We start from the raw sequence: 18,262 nt of genomic DNA, 5'->3' as shown, positions 1-18,262 counted from the left end.
TTCTTCTCTAGGAGTTCACAGGGTTAGCACCAGTGTGCTCAGTGTTGGAACACAGGCAGAATTTCCTGCAGCATATCCCCCTCAAAGGAATTCCCTGTTTCACAATCCCACACTGCACAGGGAGTTTTGACATAAACTGGTTTTCACTGCAGCATCTGTGCACAGATACAGCTGATGATGCATCCTCTGTCCACCTTGGAGGGGTCTGCTGCAGACCCAGTACAATGAACTGGTACTTCTACCACGGTTGTATGTCTCATAGCCTTCCTGTAGAAAGGTCTCCCAACTTCTCCCCTACAAAAGCAGTTCAGCAGTATCCTCAAAGCAGCCACTCTATCAAAGAATTTTAGTTTAGTACAAAATTTTATTGATATTAATATTGCAAAACTATAAATGTGAATGTGGAGAATCTGCACAGGCCTGGAGCCCATCCCACCACATCAACCTCTGGGACAGCAGCAAGGCCCCAGGCAGCCTTGTAAACAAACTAGAAAAAGCAAAACTTAACTGTTTAACAACAGTCTTGAGATTTGGCTCTGAGCAGGGGTATTTGGAAGAAATACCTCATTTCTGCTTTATAACAAACACTCTTACCAAACATTCTGAAGCACATAGGCATGGGTGAAAAAAATTACCTAATCATTGGCAAGAAATAGCCTAGAACTCTGAAAATAGAAACTACAGAATCAGTAGGTGCCCAACTCCATACTGTCCTTGCAATCAGTGATAGAGACCTCTGGCATCCTGTTCTTTGTGGTTGAGTTAAACAGCTGCAAGCAGAGAACAGGCTAACTAAACTCAATGTCTTGACAAACACATTTTCCAAACTTGCATATGTGAGAGCTTGGTGTTTCCTAGGGTAACCAAGCTATCCGACTTCACCTCTGCGAACGCTCTACCTTTTCAGGATGTCAATCCTGTTAGCAAATGGTTTCTCAACTTGGTTGGACTAGAACAGGCTGGGGACCCTGTAATGGGCTGCTCCACTGCAGACTACAGGAAATGGGAACCTCTGACAAGTGACGACAGATATGGTAAGGCTGAAAGCAGTAACTTCAGCAAGATCTAGGAACATCTTTGAAGTTTTCCTAGTGCCTCAGAAAACAAGTAGTAACTCCACTTGGAGGAACCAAATACTGACACAACTTCCTAGAAAAGGAGGCCAAGAGGATCAGGGAAGCAACATCAGATCCAGGAAGAAAGGACAAAGTCTAATTCCCTGCATGGCTTACACTGCCCATTGCCAACAACTGAGTTTGTACCCTGGAATTCAGAAAGGATCAAAATACTAAATCGAGTCTCTAGATCCATCTCTTTTCACTTCCTTCCCTGCAGTTTACAATCACTGCTTTTTGTTTTCATCTCCTCCAGCTCCCCAGACATTAACTTAGCTTTTGAGTTTCCTTGTGCCAGGGTTTGCCTGCCTCTGCCCTCCATGTCTGGATGAACTCCAGCTTCCAATCCCCATTTCTCTCATGGTTCAATCTCCTCATTTGTCATGGCTTTCAAAAGATGTTCATGCTTCTTGGCTGCCATCTCCTCCTGGTTCCAGATCAGAATATTAAAGCCTGAGAAGAAAAATTAAATGCTGTATATCAGAAACTCTACATCAATCATAATAGCTTAGTCTATGTCACTTAAATGCCAGAAATTCAAAAGACTTTTTCTAAGGTATTTCCAAAGTATAGAGGATGCAAAAATAGTTACTGCAGACGCTGTGTCCACAGATCTAACTAAAAAATATAAGTAATTCCTAGTGTCTTCTGTCACAGGTCTAAGACCTAAATCTATAGCCAGCTAACTTAATCCCACACAGCCTGTGAAAAACTGACTAAATTTGGCTCTGCAGCTTAGGAAATGAGATAAATTAAACAAGGGGAAATGGTACAGAGCCTAGCAGGAAAAGGCTTTCCCCCTCTCCATTGTTTTCTTCTACTGCTTCATGGATGGTATCCATGAAGAATAAAAAGCCAACCCATTTCTGGGACTAGAACCCACACGTTTAATGCCCCAGGTTCTCTTTACTTACCCATGCCAGAAGCCAGTGTGTCTCCCATGGGGTTAAATTTATTGAGCTGAAAATGAAAACAAGAGTCTGTAAGGGCATCACTGCTTATGTAACAGTCATAAGAGCACCACAGCTTATATAACAGCAACAAACCATGTGGAAAAACCAGGGTTCCCTAAGAGTATCACAGAAACCCCACAAATGACCATGGACTAGCCCTGCTTGAGTCAGCAGTTTTAGCTGGCAGCCATATCCCATGACATGCTGAGTCACAAGTAAAGTGGATATGGTTCTAGTCCCTAAGCTATGCCTCTTTCCCAGAGACAGAGCAGTGCTGTTGACAGCCCTTTCAGCTGCAGCACTCAACTCACCGAGATGATCCCAGAGGCATTTGGATCGTAGATCTGACAAACCATCTCTCCAGTGTTCCCATCAAACACATCCACAGTTCGCAGCTCGTTCAGCGTGTACCCGGGGAACTTGGGGTCTGGGTAGCGACCTACCACAATGAGGTCATAGCGAGGATGCCACGTCGCCTGATCACAAAACAGAGTCATGGAGAGCTTAGAGAAGAGGGCAGAGCTCAGCACGGACACAATCCAGACAACTGACACTGGGAGCAACTCTTACTATATCCCACCCACAGCTGGAGGAACTGCTCCACTGGGAGTTCCAGCACCCACCAGTATAGTACCTTGACCAGAAATCAGACCATTTCTGATTTGCAGACAGCTGCTAGCACCAAGCATGATGCTCCTCTTAGACTCAACTCACCTTAATAGGTGTGAGGTGCTGAAACTGCCTATGTGGATGTGGAATCAGATGCTGTGGCTTGGTCCAGTCTGAAGATGAGTAAACCCTGATTTCATTGTGCTGGTCTGTGCTCAGAAGCTTGGCACCATGTGTTGGGCTGAAGTAGGCTAGGAAAGTGGGACAATAAGGCAAACTAAAGATCACAGTGCTGTGACTGACAAGAAGCATAAGTGTCACATTTTGCTGATTGAAAATCCATCACTATTTCTTTAATTGGGATGTGAATATGGCTGTGTGTCCCAGCAGATAAGACTTTCACAAGACAGACTACCTGTCTCAAACTCAAAACTCTTACAAAAAGTAAGCTGAAACCTACCGTGCTGGGTTACCTAAGAAGAAATTTTTCTCATTTCAGAATCACAAGAGGAAACTTTGCAAAGAAAGGAACTTGCTCATTCAAATGGAAAGACAGCAGAATGAGATAGACACCTGCAGTTTGTACTTCCATCAACTGGTAAAGTTGAACCCAAGAAACAGAGGTTGGAGTTCCATTCTCTGCTCTTGTTAAAAGGGATTGCCCCAATAGATTCAGTTTTCTAATCTCAGCCATTGCTGCTTTCAAACTCACTTCTAAGGCACAGTGTCACAGTTTGTTTGGCAAGTCTTAAGAAGGTGCTGCAGCTGCCCTAGCCACCTCCCTGCCTCTGGCCACACATTCCCAACAGCCTCCTTGCTTTAATTAGCATGCAACTTGGAATCTGAGCAAAACCTAACACTGCCACCACAATAAAAGCTGAGCTGAGTGGACTCTCTGCAGACATCTATGCAATTAGATCTTGAACTCACCTGCATTGACAGGTTTCTCATGTGGAAGCAGATGAAGATAGTTTGTTTTGTTTTTGATATTTCTGAGGTCCCAGATTTTGACTGTCTGATCCACAGATGCTGTGGCAAACATCCACTCACATCGGGAGTTAAACTCTACATGAGTCACTTTCTTCTTGTGCAATTTCAGCTTCCAGATCTGCAGCAAACAGAAAATCATGTAGGAAAAAAAAAAAGTATCTGGAGTAAAGAAACAAAATTATAATCTACCAGTGCCAAGTAAAGAGGTCTCACATTTATAGAGTAACAAAACTTATAGAATACTCCAAGAGTGTATTCACTGGAAACAAGAAATGAAAAGAATGACCTTGTGAAATAACTATTTCATTCTAGAAGAACTCTGATCTGTCAATTTATTATAGCTACGAGGAAAGAAAACACAAACCCAGCCCTTCATGGAGGGAAGTATTAGTGCCACTGTAAAAAGCAAGATCACATCTGGAAGACTTTAGGCAGTGCCAGCCTTTCACTGAAAGATTTAAACAAACTGGAACACATAGAGAAAATCTGCTGCCAAGATAACAAGAAGGAAGGAACTGCTTTGTGTGGAAAACCAAAAAACCTTGTTTTAAGTAAAAAAAAAAGGTGAGAGGAGATATAACTGACTTCTAGAAATGTGTGAACAAAGAAACATGAGGGTAGAACAAATATTTCAATTAACAACAACAACAAATAAACACAAAGTGGCCATGAATAAATTTCTATAAAAGCCAGAAGGTTATCTCTAATCTAAAGGCTGAAGCTGACCATCCTCCCTAGAATGATGGATATCTCCCAACTGCAGAAAAGACTATCACATTCTTTCAGGGGAAACTAAAAGTAAATCAGCAATTTACACTGAATAAGAACAAGTCACCTGGAGCACTCCTGACTCTGCCCACTACTTTACACAGCTGCCTCTGGCCATAGCTCATTGGGGAATGAGCTTTTACAGATATTACCCTTCCATTCAGGAGAGAGGGCAGTGCTAGTGTGACAGTACAGCAGGCTCTTGAAGCAGGAACCACTCCAACTATTCTCAACTCTTTCGCTACTACTCCAGAGTCAAAGTCTGCCTCTGCCTGCCCTCTTGTGTCTAACGGCAGGAGTGCAATTCCCATCCCAATACTCACTGCATTACTGCTCTGTGCCTACCCCCAGGTCAGGGAAGGGTGTACAGCAAAGCAGTACTTCCTAAATGACTCTCATCAGGGCACTAAGTTTCTGGAATTGTGAATATTGTTGGCAGAGGGTGCTCACGTCTTCACATTACCCTATACTGTGGGTATAATTACTCTGGCTAGTAGCAAATACTTTTAAGGAAGGGGTAGCACATGACAGGTTTAGAAATTATTACCATTACACTCAACAATGTAAAATGTCTACTTGGTGGCAGAAGTGGAGGATTTCTCATCACCCAGACAATGAGTGAAGTCATCTCCTGAGCTACAAGTCACTTGCTCCTCTTTTCAGGGTCCCTGTAGAGTAGGAAAGTACATGAGCCATCAAGATTCCTGTAGAGGAGATGCTGCATGGAGCCATACAAACCTCTTCACCAGAAGTGCTGAGCAGGACCACGTTGCCCACATTATCACCTGTCACCACTGCACGACAGCTTGCAGAAACATCCACACTGCAGTACCAGCAACTAGAGGGAAAGATAAATCAGTGCTGTTCCTACAGAAAAGAAGGCAATGGAATTCTGATTCACATCTCCTCCCTGACAAGGGAGACTGCAACAGACTGTAACTGTAATCTTCTGCCTGAGTGGTGTGGGCCTGAGTATCAGGAAGAAGGACAGCTAATCAGCAATGCTTTCTGTTGGTGACTGAATGTGAAACCACTTCCAAGTCATTTTAAAGTGCTTATTAGGTGGAGCGTAACACATTGCAACAGAGGAACATAATTGAGGCTGAAGAACCACTTGGTGCCTGCACATGAAAATACCTTGGGAAAGATCAGAACATCCTTGGGACTTCAACAAATGTGGATAAACAGCTTTAACATTACATTTTTCCACAAAACACTGAAGCAGCAGTAAAGACAGAAGCTTTGGACTGAAAAGTTGCACATCAAACTGTCTCAACTTCATGCTCCAGGAAACAAAACTGAATAGAAACTTATCTGATAAAGACATAAGTCTTTATGCCAGCTCTCCCAGGAGAAGAGCAGTGAGAATAAAGCTGGGGTCCTTTGGGAACTTGTTGCAAAAGCTTCACTTGCAAGATAAATTATTCTAGGAATTCAAGGCCATGGAGATTAACCTAGTGAGACTGAAGTCTGCAAAAGGGCCACAGGGTAAACTCAATAAACTGAAATTCAGATTATGCAGATATGTTGTGTGGCTTTCCTTATGCTACCTGAGCTTCCACTGACAAAACAGTCTACTGACAACAATTAAGAGAAGGAAGTTTCCCTGCTCTTCTCACCTCACACTTCATAAAGCGAAAAGCCATCAGTATCTGCAAGATAGGGGTTGGATCACCAGAAAGTAACGCGGGAAGATGTGGGCAGCACACTCGGCTAATGTAAAAGCCTAAGTACCCTGTGGCTGCCAGCAACCAGGACCCTGTCTCCAAGCTCCGCCATGGGACCAATTCATACCAAGAGTTTCCTAACACTGGCAGAGATCAGCAACACAGCATTAACCCCAAGGAACAGAGAATTAACCTTGCAGTGCCCTCTTCTCACCAAACATTATGATGCTCGTGGCCACAGTCCAGGGCACGAGAGATCACCTGCACCGCTCTGCCCTCAAGATCCTGCAGACTTAGGGTGCCATCACCTGAAGCCACATAAAGCTTCTCTGCCTCATAAGGACTGAACTTGATGTCTCCGAGAGAATCTCCTGGCCCTTTCTGAAATACACACAAAGCCAACAGACATCAAGGTTAGAGTGAAAGTGAAAATCTTAATTCAACAGTCACCTCCTGGTACACACTGTCAGTTTCTCTAGGTACAAGCACTACTTTCTGGCAGAACAAATACACAAGAGCTCATTTTTTCTAACCTGTTTCAAATCTGAGCAATAAATACTGAGCCTTCAAACCTTGGGCTGCAAACCTCATTAGCAGGAAGCACTTGCTGCTTCTGTTATGGAGGTAGGAGTAATCTGCAGTGAACCACCTGGCTCGGACCATGCTTAAGAGATCACAAGCAACACCAGCACCATTCCATGCATAAACCACATAAAATCTCATGACAGCCCAGTACTAAGCTTTTCTTACAGAGACTACATTGAGTAGCTCCCTACAGGCTGCTTCCAGTGCTGTATCTGGTCTTTCTCAAGGTACCATCAAGCAGGAAAAGCCAAGTGCAAATCTTGCTGCTAACCCCATGGCACAGGAATCTTATGTTCTGTGTTATGTTGTATTGTTATTGTTGTTTTCCCCCAGCCTGTCTACTGAGGAAAAATGGAAACCCTACATAAAGACAGAAAAAAGAAGAGCTAGCTGTGTGTCCCCAAACTCTTTGGTACTCAAGTGCACTCCATCTACTGCTCACAGAACAACTACTTAGTAAAGTCCCACTATAAATACTAGGTTTCAAGAGGCCAATGAAGATAAAAAAGGCAAAAAGGCCTGCCCATAGAATCTGCTGTCCTCACAGCAGTAGGAGGATGGCATGCCCTTTCAAATCCACGCATCACTGTTGTGACAGGCATCCCACTGGGATACAAGATCCTCACGTCTCAGGACCCAGTTTATCTCTCCTTGCTCACCCCACCAGTCATCCCAGCACGACTTGGGTTCAACTTCTGCCCTATTACAATGTTGCAGGTGAACAGCCAAATGAAAATGTAACCTGAAAGCTGCACTAAGAAACAATTAGATGGGGGAAAGTAATAAAGCTAACTCAAATTCTCCCACCTTCAAGCACAGAACTCAAGTAACTAACTGAAGAGCTCAGGCTTCCTCATGTACCCACAGAAAAACAAGTCTTGAGAAGATAATTCTGAGAGCTGCTTCTAGTAATTCATCTGCTCTTTTCAATCACTACTGAAGGGACCCAGACTCTTAATTTTGGTATTTCAGATAAGCTAAAGCAGACCAGAAGCTCAGTGAGATGAATTGGCGTGACCCTAACGGCAGGCACTGCTTGAAGTCACTGGCATTTGTGGAGAAGCATGGAGAAAACTATGAATTGTCCTGTAAAAAACATCTGACAACAAGCAGCACTGCTAGCAGGTGAAGAGGTTAGAAGGTCCCCAGGGCACAGAGCTTTGTGATGTGTTAAGAACAGACAACGTAGGAAATCCACTGGATCCCCACTCACTCATGCACAAAAAGAAGTAAGCAACATCCAAGAATCCCTCCCCATTAGTGAAAAGATCCTTCCTACCCACTACCCCATTTCAAGGAAAAATAAAAAGAATGAGCCTCCCTGAAATTCAGAAGATAAAGGACATGTATATGGGAAAGATGAAGCCCAGCTCTCACAGATTAGAGACAAATATATCTGTCTCTGTTTCTCTTGCTCTCTGTAGTGCTTCTGCCAGCAGGACACAGAGGCCCAAAGCATTACTGTATTCTTACTCCCAGTCCTCGGTGCTGGTGAAGACCCGGACAGTATGGCCATTAAAATCCTGCAGGGTGGTAGTGCCGGCAACTGACGCAGTGTACAGCTGACTAGGGTTAAAAGGGTTAAACTTCATTGCTGTGATGGCCCCTCCAGCTCCCATCTACAAGGAAGGGGATGAACAAAAGAAAAATCCACTGAGTGATGGGGAAGGAGAAAAGTGTGTTCTGTAAGTCTGCAGGCACTGCTATGTCTTTAACAGCAACAGTGAAACACACCACAGTCCTCTAAGCAGGAAAGATAACCATGTCTAAACCAGGAGCTGCCCTCCTGGAGGACAAATCTGCAATTCCTTCAGTCCCCAGGTAAGGTACTCCCTTGCTGTCTGGCACTACACTATTTAGAAAAAGAGAAAGGTGACTCTGGAATTCCTGGAGGATAGACCTCTCAATGTGTATCTATCTTAACTTAGAAAGGTGATAAAAATTACTAAGTCTTTGAGACCCTGTTGGAATGGAAATGGCTGAATACAGCAATGAAGGAGTATGCCAGCTCTACAAACCATTCATTCTACCTTAGTTTCTCATTTGAGATAAAAGCACCTTATTTCTCCCCAAAGATATGTCTTCATCTGGCACAACATAAGGTGAGCAGAGAAAGATTGAGACCTAGACCAGACAGACCCTCTCTGTCTACTTATTTATAACATCCCTCAAAGAGAACTGTTTTGTCAGTTGCTGTATTATTTTTCCACTAAGCACACACCAAGTGCTGCTCCATTATGAACTTAATCACCATGCCTCAGTTCTCCCTAGTGTTAAAACAGTGTGGGACTTGGGAACAGACACACTGATGCATCTCAGTCCTACTTTTAACTGGCTACTCTAAAACCTGAGACCCTTATGTGCTCCTCACAACAGACCTCAGTTTTTATCTGCAGTATTTTACAGTACTCTGGTTTTCCCTCCCACCCACTGCTCACATACAGAGGCTTACCCCCTTTATGAAGCAGGTTTTAGCAAGTACTTCACAGTCCCAAAGGATGATGTCTCCACCTTTGGAACCGACAGCGAGGGTACTGGGGTGTGTTGGGTGCCATTCCAGACAGGTCACTCTCCTGTCAAAGGGACTTGCTCTCCGAAAGAGGCAGTATGAGGAAAGAGAACGCAGAAAAGCCAGCTCCAATCTCTGTTAAAAAGGTAAAGAGAATTATGACTTTTGCAAGCATCCCTGAGATTCTCTGAATGAGGAATGCTAACAATTTGAATTGTCATTAATGTTAGTATGTTCACATAAAATTCTTAACAAAAAAGCTTGCCCAGCTGCTTCCCACCTACAGATGTTACAGAAAGCATTAATTTTCAAATGAAAGGCATTTGGCTCTGTGAAACAGTAAAACATTATGGACTTGATGGCTATGTCTGTGAAGAGGGAAAAAATCAACACTTAACCTGACAAGACCGGCAAAGTAGAGTGGATACAAGAATAGTATCACAAAACAGTCAGATCAGCATGCTAAAGTATCACTGTGCAATAACTCAGCTAGGAGAGTGGGCAAGATTAAATATGACTCAAGGAAGTACAGAATTAACAGAGGATAAAAATTGGCAGGGTGGTGTCAACCAAAAGGGAAAGCCATCTCAGCTCTTTCATTTTACAGGATGAAGAAACATAAGGGTGCACTAGCCTTGGAGTCACAAACTATTTATGTGGGGAACTTTTTAGGCTCCTTAAAGGTCCTCTGCTTGTGTTGAGTATCTTTTTATGTAGGGAGCTGAGATGTCCAACACATTCTGAAAGAGACACTCCTCACCTGCCTGAGTTGTGCCTGCATGGAGCCTCCCAGCATTTTCTGGTAGACGTAATGAACAATGCTGCATCGCCGCTCCAGCTGAGAGGAAAGGGCTCTCTTGTTTCTCATCACAAATCCACTTCCACTGCAACCTGCCAGTGAGGAAAAGAATAAAACTTAGTGATCAGCAACATCTGTCATGCTCATTCAATAAACAATAGAGGAAGACATCTGCATTTGCTGCTACATCCATTAAAAGCTTCAAGCCATAAGATAAAAGCCTCTAAATAATTCTCACACATCGAAGGTGCAGCAGCTTCTGCAATTATGGAGTCCAGTGCATCCCATATCCCACCAGAGCTTTGTGTAGGCTTCCTCTTGTTAAACCTTCCTTCTCTTTCCCAAAGATTTATCAAAGACAACAGGAAAGGACTAAAGCAATGCCACGGGAGTGGTGCACCTCTCGGACAGCATACAACTTGAATGTTTTATGCCAAAACACAATGCTGCTATCCCAAGGCCCAGCAACTTGGAAATATGCCATGGGTGGTAAGCCCCGGCATACAGAAAAGTCAAGTCACATGTGTGATCAGCAGGAACACCTGAATTTTTCCCAAGTATGGCAACATGAGCTCCCACACAGTTCCTGAAATGCCTGCTGTGAATCAGAACTTTCTCTCTGCTCACAGCGCTGTGAGTTTTGTTTTTGATAATAGACTTGCTGACACCTCACCACCTGAAAACCTTTCTGTTCAGAGTGATTTTTGCTGAGAGCACAGCTTGTTTCTACATTTTGTTCATGTTCCAAGTTTTTGTCTTCAGGGACCTTTATGTAAAAACTAGATCTGTTCAATCTCATTTTTTGATCTAATCGTCCCCACACCAGTGGTCTGTAACAGCCCAGGGGATCTAAATGTCAAATGCATTTCTTAAGAAACACAAATGCTATTTTCATTTAAGGACACTTATTAGAAAACAAAAAACAAAACCAAAAAACACAGAAGAGTGAAAACACATGGATCATCCTATACGATTAGAACCTAAATTAAATCTTTCTTTAATGCAATGATGGAGAAAAGCACACTTTTTTGTTCACATGCCAAGATAGTAAGAACACTTGTCACACCTGTTGAAATAAGTATAAAAGTATTTCTAGTATAATTCCTTTCTCTTTTTTTTAACTGCAGAATTGGTATCCACAGTTTCTTTTTCAGAGGTGATAGAAATTGAGGATTTTTTTCAGATTCCATTTTATGATGATGGATAATTTATTAAGAAACAAAGCTTCAGGCCTTTTTAGATTCAGCTGAAAGAAACCTTCTAAAAAGGTGGTTTAATTGTAAGAAACAGAAACTGTCCTATATGGATCAGGAGAAAAAAATTGCCAAAAACATACTAACTGGAACACAGAATGGAAAAGTACTCTTTTACTTCTCAAATACTAAGGTCTTCATCTTTTAAAGAAAGGGTTAAGGGAAAAATATTATTAGCCTCATTTTTCTGAAGTATCGTGCAGGAATGGCAAATGCTTACCAAACACAAAAATCAGGTCATGAAGTTACAATAAATCATGTAGCTAAATTAACTACAGAAGATGTTTTAACTGTCTACAATTATAGACAGAACTCCTTTCAAACTACAAATATAGACAGAACTCCTTTCAAAGAGAGCATTTTGCCTCCACAGTAACTGTTCACCCAGCTAACTCCTCCAAGTCTGGACTTACAGACCACACAATGGAAATGTGCAAAATCAGAGAATCCCTGTATCTCTGACTTTTGAAAAACACTTCAGTAATTTTTGGATCCTTAAGCCAGATCCTTAAGTAAAATTGTACAGAAAACACATAGTATCTCCACACAAGGCAGTAACCCTAGTGATCTCCTAAACCACAGATGAAATTAAAGATTTTATCTGAGAAAAGGAGGCTGAGGGGAGCCCATATTGCTCTCTACAACCACCTGAAAGGAGGCTGTAGGGAGAGGGGAGTTGGACTCTTCTCCCAAGTAACAAAAGATAGGAAAGAGAAAAGGGTCTCCAGTTGCACCTGGAGAGGTTTAGGTTGGCTATCATGAAAAATTCCTCATTGAAAGAGTTGTCAACCATTGGAACAGGCTGCCCAGGGAAACAGATGAGTCTCCATTCCTAAAGATACTTAAAAGATGTGTAAATGTGGCACTTAAGGACATGGTTTAGTGGTAGATTTGGCAGTGCTGGGTTAACAGTTGGATTCTATGATCTTAATGGTCTTTTTGAATCTAAATGATTCTATGAAGTTGCAGTAGGTAAAGTCCAGACAACTTCCTTGATAATGCAAAGCATTAAACTTTCCAGTATATTAGAAATTAATCACAACTCCACATTACATCAAAAGTCTAAGATTTTTTTTAACATGAGTTAGACACTAAAGGAAAAAAATGCACATGAGGAGAAGTAATAAGAGGAAATTCTGTCCATTCTAATCTGAACAGAGGTAGAAAGTATTCCTACTTACAAAAGTTAGTACAGGGAAAGAATGGGGGGCAAATACCAGTTCAGAGTGGATGCTGTAGGATACCAACCTTCAAACTAACAACTGAATTCGGAATTGCATGAGAGTAAGAATGGATTACCCAGATTAGTCTGTCCTACACTAAAGCAGAGATCTGGTAATATAGGAATTCCAGAAAACTTCACCACCCTCAAATGAGCTGTAACAGCATCTTCAGTGCTCCAGGCTTTTACCAAGTGGTGCAGAGTCTCAAAGCTTAAACATTCACGCATGCACACACACTAGACAAAAACTTGGAGGATGTACTGCTCCAGTACAAGTCTGCCTATTACTCCAACATCTAACTCCATCTGAACACTCATGTCTGAACATGCCTCTTGGCATCCTCCCTCTTCAACTAGTCAATGCCTGTCATTTGCAAAAATCTGAGGAAACGTTACCGATTTTCCCTGAGAGTTTAGATGTCTTTCTCACAAACAACTTCTTTTCTTGTTTCTCATTCCCTCGTTCTCCATAATCTCGTTTCCTCTTCCCAGCTGATTTTGCCTCTTCTGGCCAATGCTGACATGCTCTCTCACGCTTCTTGTCCTTTGGCTGGTTCACTGGGGCCATTCTGTCTGACCATGGAAAGCAAACAAAGCATGGAAGGTAAGACTGTTGTACACTTAACCAGAGGACAGAGAGGAAAACTGGAATGGAACTCCAGTTAGTCTTAAGGTAGTGATTAGACCTGTAACCTCTTTCACTGGGATGACACTAGCTTTTTGTTGTTCTCTACTGAAGATAGAAACAGGTTCACTAAAATCTTCTTTGTTCACATATGAAAATTAACATATCCTAAAGCACTAGAATATGTTTTGACAGATGTGCCTTTAACAGACGTTTAAGCCTGAAACCCAATGATTTGCATAAAGTACGTCTGTGAAACCACATAATACCCTAACTGTTTCTCTGGTAGCTTACACTGAGCTCTTTAGATTCAGCTAAGTGAAAGGTCAGTTTTTATGACAATGGCCAGAGCTGAGTGGCCTTGCAACAAATGAGCTCAGAAGGTATTTCCTGCATAATGGCCACTTTTCCTCACAACCATCACCTGGTATTTGGATTGGGCTCCCGCACCGCCTGGCAACCCCACCGGAACCACTCTTCTGAGGGCGGCGGGATTCAGCCCCCCGTGTTATGCCGGCACAAGGCCAGCAGGCCCCTGAGGAAAGGCACGGGCCTCCCACGGCCTGCTCTGCAGCCGGCGGGCCGTGCGCCAAAGGCCGCCCGCAGCCGCAGCTCCCTCCCGCAGAGCATCCCTGGGCTGAGCCTCTACTCGCGTCCAGCTTACTCAGAATCCCTGAACGGCCGTCACAGCGATGTGCCCGTGTTGATTATAGCTCGGCGGGCAGGCGCAGGCTCCCGCCCCCGCTGCGGCGCCCCCGGGCCTGGCGCGGGCCCGCCCGCAGCCCCTGTGCCCCCCGCGGCCCGTGCGGCGGGCCCGCCCCGCTCTCACCTGCGCCCCGCGGCCTCCGCTCTCCCGGCGGCACTGGCCCCTCCCCCGCGCTTTCATAACCGGGGCGGGAACGGGGGGCAGCGGCTTCGGCCCGGCGCCCCGGAACGGCACCAGTTCGCCGGCCCCGCCGCCCTTCGCCGCAGAGGGGCAGCGGCAGCGGCAGGGGAGCTGGGGCAGGCTCGGGGTGCTCGCCTGGCCCTGCCCGCCCCCAGCCCTGCCGCCTCCCCGGCCATCGGCGTGAGCAGCGCCGCCGCCTCCCCGGGAGCCTGGGCCGGCTGCGAGGGCCGCGCCGGCCTGGAAGGCGCCATCCGTCTTTGTCTGCCTGCTGATTATCTGATGCAGCACGCAGAATCATACGCCCCTCATTAGTTTCCAGAGCATCAAATTGTCCTATTAAAGCTGTTTCATAAGGGCCCCCAAACACGGCAATCAAAACCAAAAAAAATTCAAACCACCATTTCCACAAGAAAATGCACCTGGTGTTGGAACACAACAACATCAACCACAGCACCAGCATCAACAACAACAAAAGGCGCTTCAAAAGCTGATAACCAAGTCTCTAGGGCAGCTCGGAGAGTACCAGATCCTACATGACGAAGCTGACAAGAATGAGGAAGGAAGAGCTCTACCAGCACAGAGAGAAGCACCAGCACTTCCCCGGCACCTGCGAAGGAGGCTGCTGTCTGCTGGCCATATTGCATGGGGAACCTTATCCCTCCTCTCTGGAGCAGTAAAGTCCCCTGCTTCTGGCCTACCGGTAACTATGCTGAGTAATTAACCTACAGCCATCCACACAGGCGGCTATGAACACACGTTCTAAAATAGCTGTACATAGCCATGGCTTCTCTAGGGTTTGGTTTAGGGTGCTACTATTTTTTGTGCTTTAACTACAGTTACCTATGGATGTTCTCCGATACTAAAAAATGCACAGAAAGAAAAACAACAAATACTCAGTCTCTATGCTTTTCCCCTGAACAATAACAAAGTTGTATTAGTTGCTGTATCAGGATGCCATACACAAAAATGATAATAAGGAATACAATCTGGTTTTGGACGTACACATCAACCCAATTAGCAAGTCTTAAAGTCTCATCAGACACTTTTGTAATACACAGCATTTGTCTCAGAACTGTACCCATAAGCAAAAAACAGTGTACCCTATACATTTCCATCTTGGAGCTATGACAGTTTGCATTTTTTAGAAATGGAATGGAATAGAAAAAGAGTAGAAAAAGATATTTCCTATGGAAGGAACCTGCAGTGAGCATCTAGTCCAGCTGCCTGACCAGTTCAGGGCTGACTTAGTTAAAGCCTGGTATTAAGGCCATTGTCCAAATGCCTCTTAAAAACTGACAGTTTGGGTCATTGGCCACCTCTCTAGGAAGATTGTTCCACTGTTTGACTCTCTGTAAAGAAGTGCTTCCTAATGTCCACTCTAAGCCTCCTCTGGTACAGCTTCAAATCACTCCCATGCATCCTGTCACTGGATCACAGGAGAAGAGATCAGCACTTGCCTCTCCACTTCCCCTTCTCAGGAAGTTGTAGGGAGCCATGAGGTCACCCCTCAGCCTGCTTTTCTCCAAACTAGACAAGCCAAACTCTGGACACATCAAAGACTTCAACATCATTCTTAAATTTCGAGTCCCAAAACTGCACACAGTACTCAACATGAGGCCACATGCTAAATAGAGTGTTTGTGTCAATGACTAACACCATTTGATTTCTCTCTAGAGAATCACGAGGTATTTTTGCAATTATTATCCATTAAGGCAAGAACAGCAGACAGTACACAATTCATGCACAGAAAGAATGCCACTGGCTTGATGTCCCACAGCTCAGTGTCTGGATGGTACTCTGAGCAAGCAAGAGAAAGACTAATTTGAGGAAAATATTCTTTCATGTATTTACAGTCTCACACTCTTCGAACTTGCAGTATGCAACAAAGTCAGAGTAGAATTCTGCATGGGCAGGATATTAGGCTTATTTTTATGATGCCCTTTCTTGGATGTATAATTATGTTGAGGCTCTGCCTCAGTTATGGGACATGGTTCTCTCCCACAGAATCAAGTTGTCTTGTCACTGGGTCTGGTAAAGCCATATTGTAACTAAAATCAGCTTCATGGTATTAGCAATACCATTAGGTGTTCTCCCTCCTTGTTGCCAGGATCTTTGTCCAAAGCATGAATATTTTTGGCTACTTTAGTCTCACTACTGATGTATGTATCATTAGAGCAACTAGAGTTTGCCATGCATATGAAAACAACCCTAGATTCCATGAAAAAGTAAAATAAAATATAAAACCCTAGAGATGAAGGAGTAAATACCATGCTATCTGACCTCCTTCTGTCCCATGACCATTGCTAAGCTGCCCATATCTGGAAAATTAACAAAAAGATCTCTATCATTATGACCTTGTTTACCCCAGCATCCTATCCTCCCCAAGCCATCCAGCCTTGGAAGACAGGACTCCAACAGCCACGTTGTTCAGTACTCTCACCTTGCAATCAGTACTGGCACTGGCCAGGTCCCACATGGACAGCATCTGTCTTAGACACTCTATCTTAGATAGACCTGGAATCTCCATATAAAAATCAGCACGAAAACATAACACAGGGCAAACACTGGATATAGACTATTAATGGATGACAGGTGTTTGTTTGCCTTTTCTGATCTTCATTAATGTACATTAATTTGATAATGGAAATAAAAACCTCAGAACTTAATTGAATTAGGCAGTATCTATGCCAAAGAGTTGGGTTCAGTTTTGCTTTAGTAAAAGACAAAGTTGTTGCTTATATTCTCAACTGTGATTAACTCTGAGGACAAGATAAGCATCTTTCCTCACTTTTTTAAAGGATGCTCATGGTGACACCAGAGCCAATGACCTGTCATGGGCGTCCACCTTCCAGGGACCCTATTCTGGTAAAAGTGAACAGAAGATTGGTCTCAGAAGCAATTAATGGAATGGTTTCTAATGTCCATTTTCTATCACAGCATTTCACTATATGTGAAGGCATCGGCACAGTTTTTTTTCTGGCTCTTATGAAATCTAGGGCACTTGTAAAGAAAGGCAAAACATTCAAGTACTGCTCCAGAGGAGTGGAAGATTTATGGCATGCTCTTTCCTCTCTTCCATCTGCAAGGCTCTTAGTCTTTCCTTTTTCCACCAATTGAATAAACATCACTGCAAAACCACAGCTGGTCCTTGGAATTGTGTCCCAAGTGGCTTGGAAGCAGTCAAGAGGAGGCAGCCGGCAAGGTCTCCTAGTGCTCCTTGTACAAGCCCTGCCCCGGGGGAAAACTGCACTCAGGGGCCTGGCGTTACAAAAGGAAATGCTGGCAGGCAAACTCCCCGGCATTTAGAAAACCGCTGGTGTCACCTGAAAGGCTCCGAGGTCCGAATTATTCGGATAGAGGCTCTCAAAGGATTAGAAAAGTGACTGAAAACAGCAGAATCGGGCTGAAAGAGAAAGACGGATGCCAAGGCGAACTGAGGTGATGCCACCCTCTAAGCCCAGGGAGAGTGACCCATGCCACTCCCACAAGCGAGACCACAGCACTTCACTCGGGAGCCGGCCTTGGGGAACTCCTGCTCCAACACACCAGGGCGGCTCCGGGCCCTGCAGGTCAGCTGGCCGGTACAGCACACAGATGAACGAACTCACGGACAGGGGCCGAATTCAGGGCTGGGCCAAGGGGCGGCTCCTCCCAGGGCTGCCTCCCTCCCGCCCCCGCCACGAGGGGGATCCCGGCCGGACACTTTCCTCAGTCCCCTCCTCATCCCACGGCTCCAGGCACCCCCAGCGTGGAGGTGAACGAGGACGGGAGGCAGCGCTGCCCTCCCGGCCCCCTCCCCCGACCCCAGCTAGCTGCCCAGGCAGAGCCCGCTCCCGTTAATTGGATCAAGGGCCGGGCGGCGGGGGCGGGGAGGCGGGAGCCGCACCGAGGCTGCCCCACCGCTGCCATCGGAGCAGCCCGAGCCCGGCCCGCCCCGCGGGAGCTGCTGGAGGCGGGGTGGGACCCCCGAGTCCCGCGGCTGAAATAGGGGAGGGCCCAAGCCGCGCCTCCCCCAGGTGGCCGCTGCCCGTCCCGCCGCTGTGCTCTGCCGTGCCGTGCCGTGCCGCGCCGCCTGCGAGGTAAGCGGTAAGCGGCGGGGTCACCGCTCCGGCTCCGCTCCCCCGGCCGGGCGCCTCTCGGACCTGTGCCCCGTGGGCTGCCGGCGGTCCTGGCGGCAAAGCCCGGCCAGGTCCCGGCGCCGCCTTCCCGCGGCGGGCAGCGTGTCTCGGGACGCGCTGGCAACTGCGAGGGAAAAGTTTCCTCATGGAAAGGGGGCGGGTG

At 45.3% G+C, this 18,262-nt stretch overlaps 1 protein-coding gene across 1 annotated transcript; it reads right to left on the bottom strand.

The window, feature by feature from the left end:
* Window positions 1-54: 54 nt before the first annotated feature.
* DDB2 (damage specific DNA binding protein 2) lies at window positions 55-13,970 on the bottom strand. The gene is made up of 11 exons (XM_083862601.1): window positions 13,925-13,970; window positions 12,867-13,043; window positions 9,957-10,087; window positions 9,140-9,331; window positions 6,317-6,483; window positions 5,174-5,273; window positions 3,608-3,785; window positions 2,783-2,928; window positions 2,380-2,544; window positions 2,030-2,075; window positions 55-1,568 (listed from the first exon to the last, which is right to left on the bottom strand). The coding sequence occupies exons 2-11, from the start codon at window positions 13,036-13,038 to the stop codon at window positions 1,474-1,476; spliced, it is 1,392 nt and encodes a 463-aa protein (XP_083718727.1). The 5' UTR covers window positions 13,039-13,043; window positions 13,925-13,970; the 3' UTR covers window positions 55-1,473.
* Between the last annotated feature and the right edge of the window lie 4,292 nt (window positions 13,971-18,262).

This window comes from Zosterops lateralis, assembly GCF_965231275.1.
Source record: "Zosterops lateralis genome assembly, chromosome: 6".
Classification (NCBI taxonomy): Eukaryota; Metazoa; Chordata; class Aves; order Passeriformes; family Zosteropidae; genus Zosterops; species Zosterops lateralis.
Note: the sequence above shows the minus strand (reverse complement) of the source record. Positions and strands in the feature narration are given on the sequence as shown.

Bases quoted from the DNA above. Each gene is read 5' to 3' on its own strand.
- DDB2 (XM_083862601.1), bottom strand. From the start codon at position 13,038: ATGGCCCCAGTGAACCAGCCAAAGGACAAGAAGCGTGAGAGAGCATGT. The intron at 6,484-9,139 runs GTAAGCCTCTGT...TGTGTATTTCAG, and splicing joins AAACCTGCTTCATAAAGGGG to AAAGGGCCAGGAGATTCTCT. The intron at 2,545-2,782 runs GTGAGTTGAGTC...TTTTGTGATCAG, and splicing joins AGCACCTCACACCTATTAAG to GCGACGTGGCATCCTCGCTA.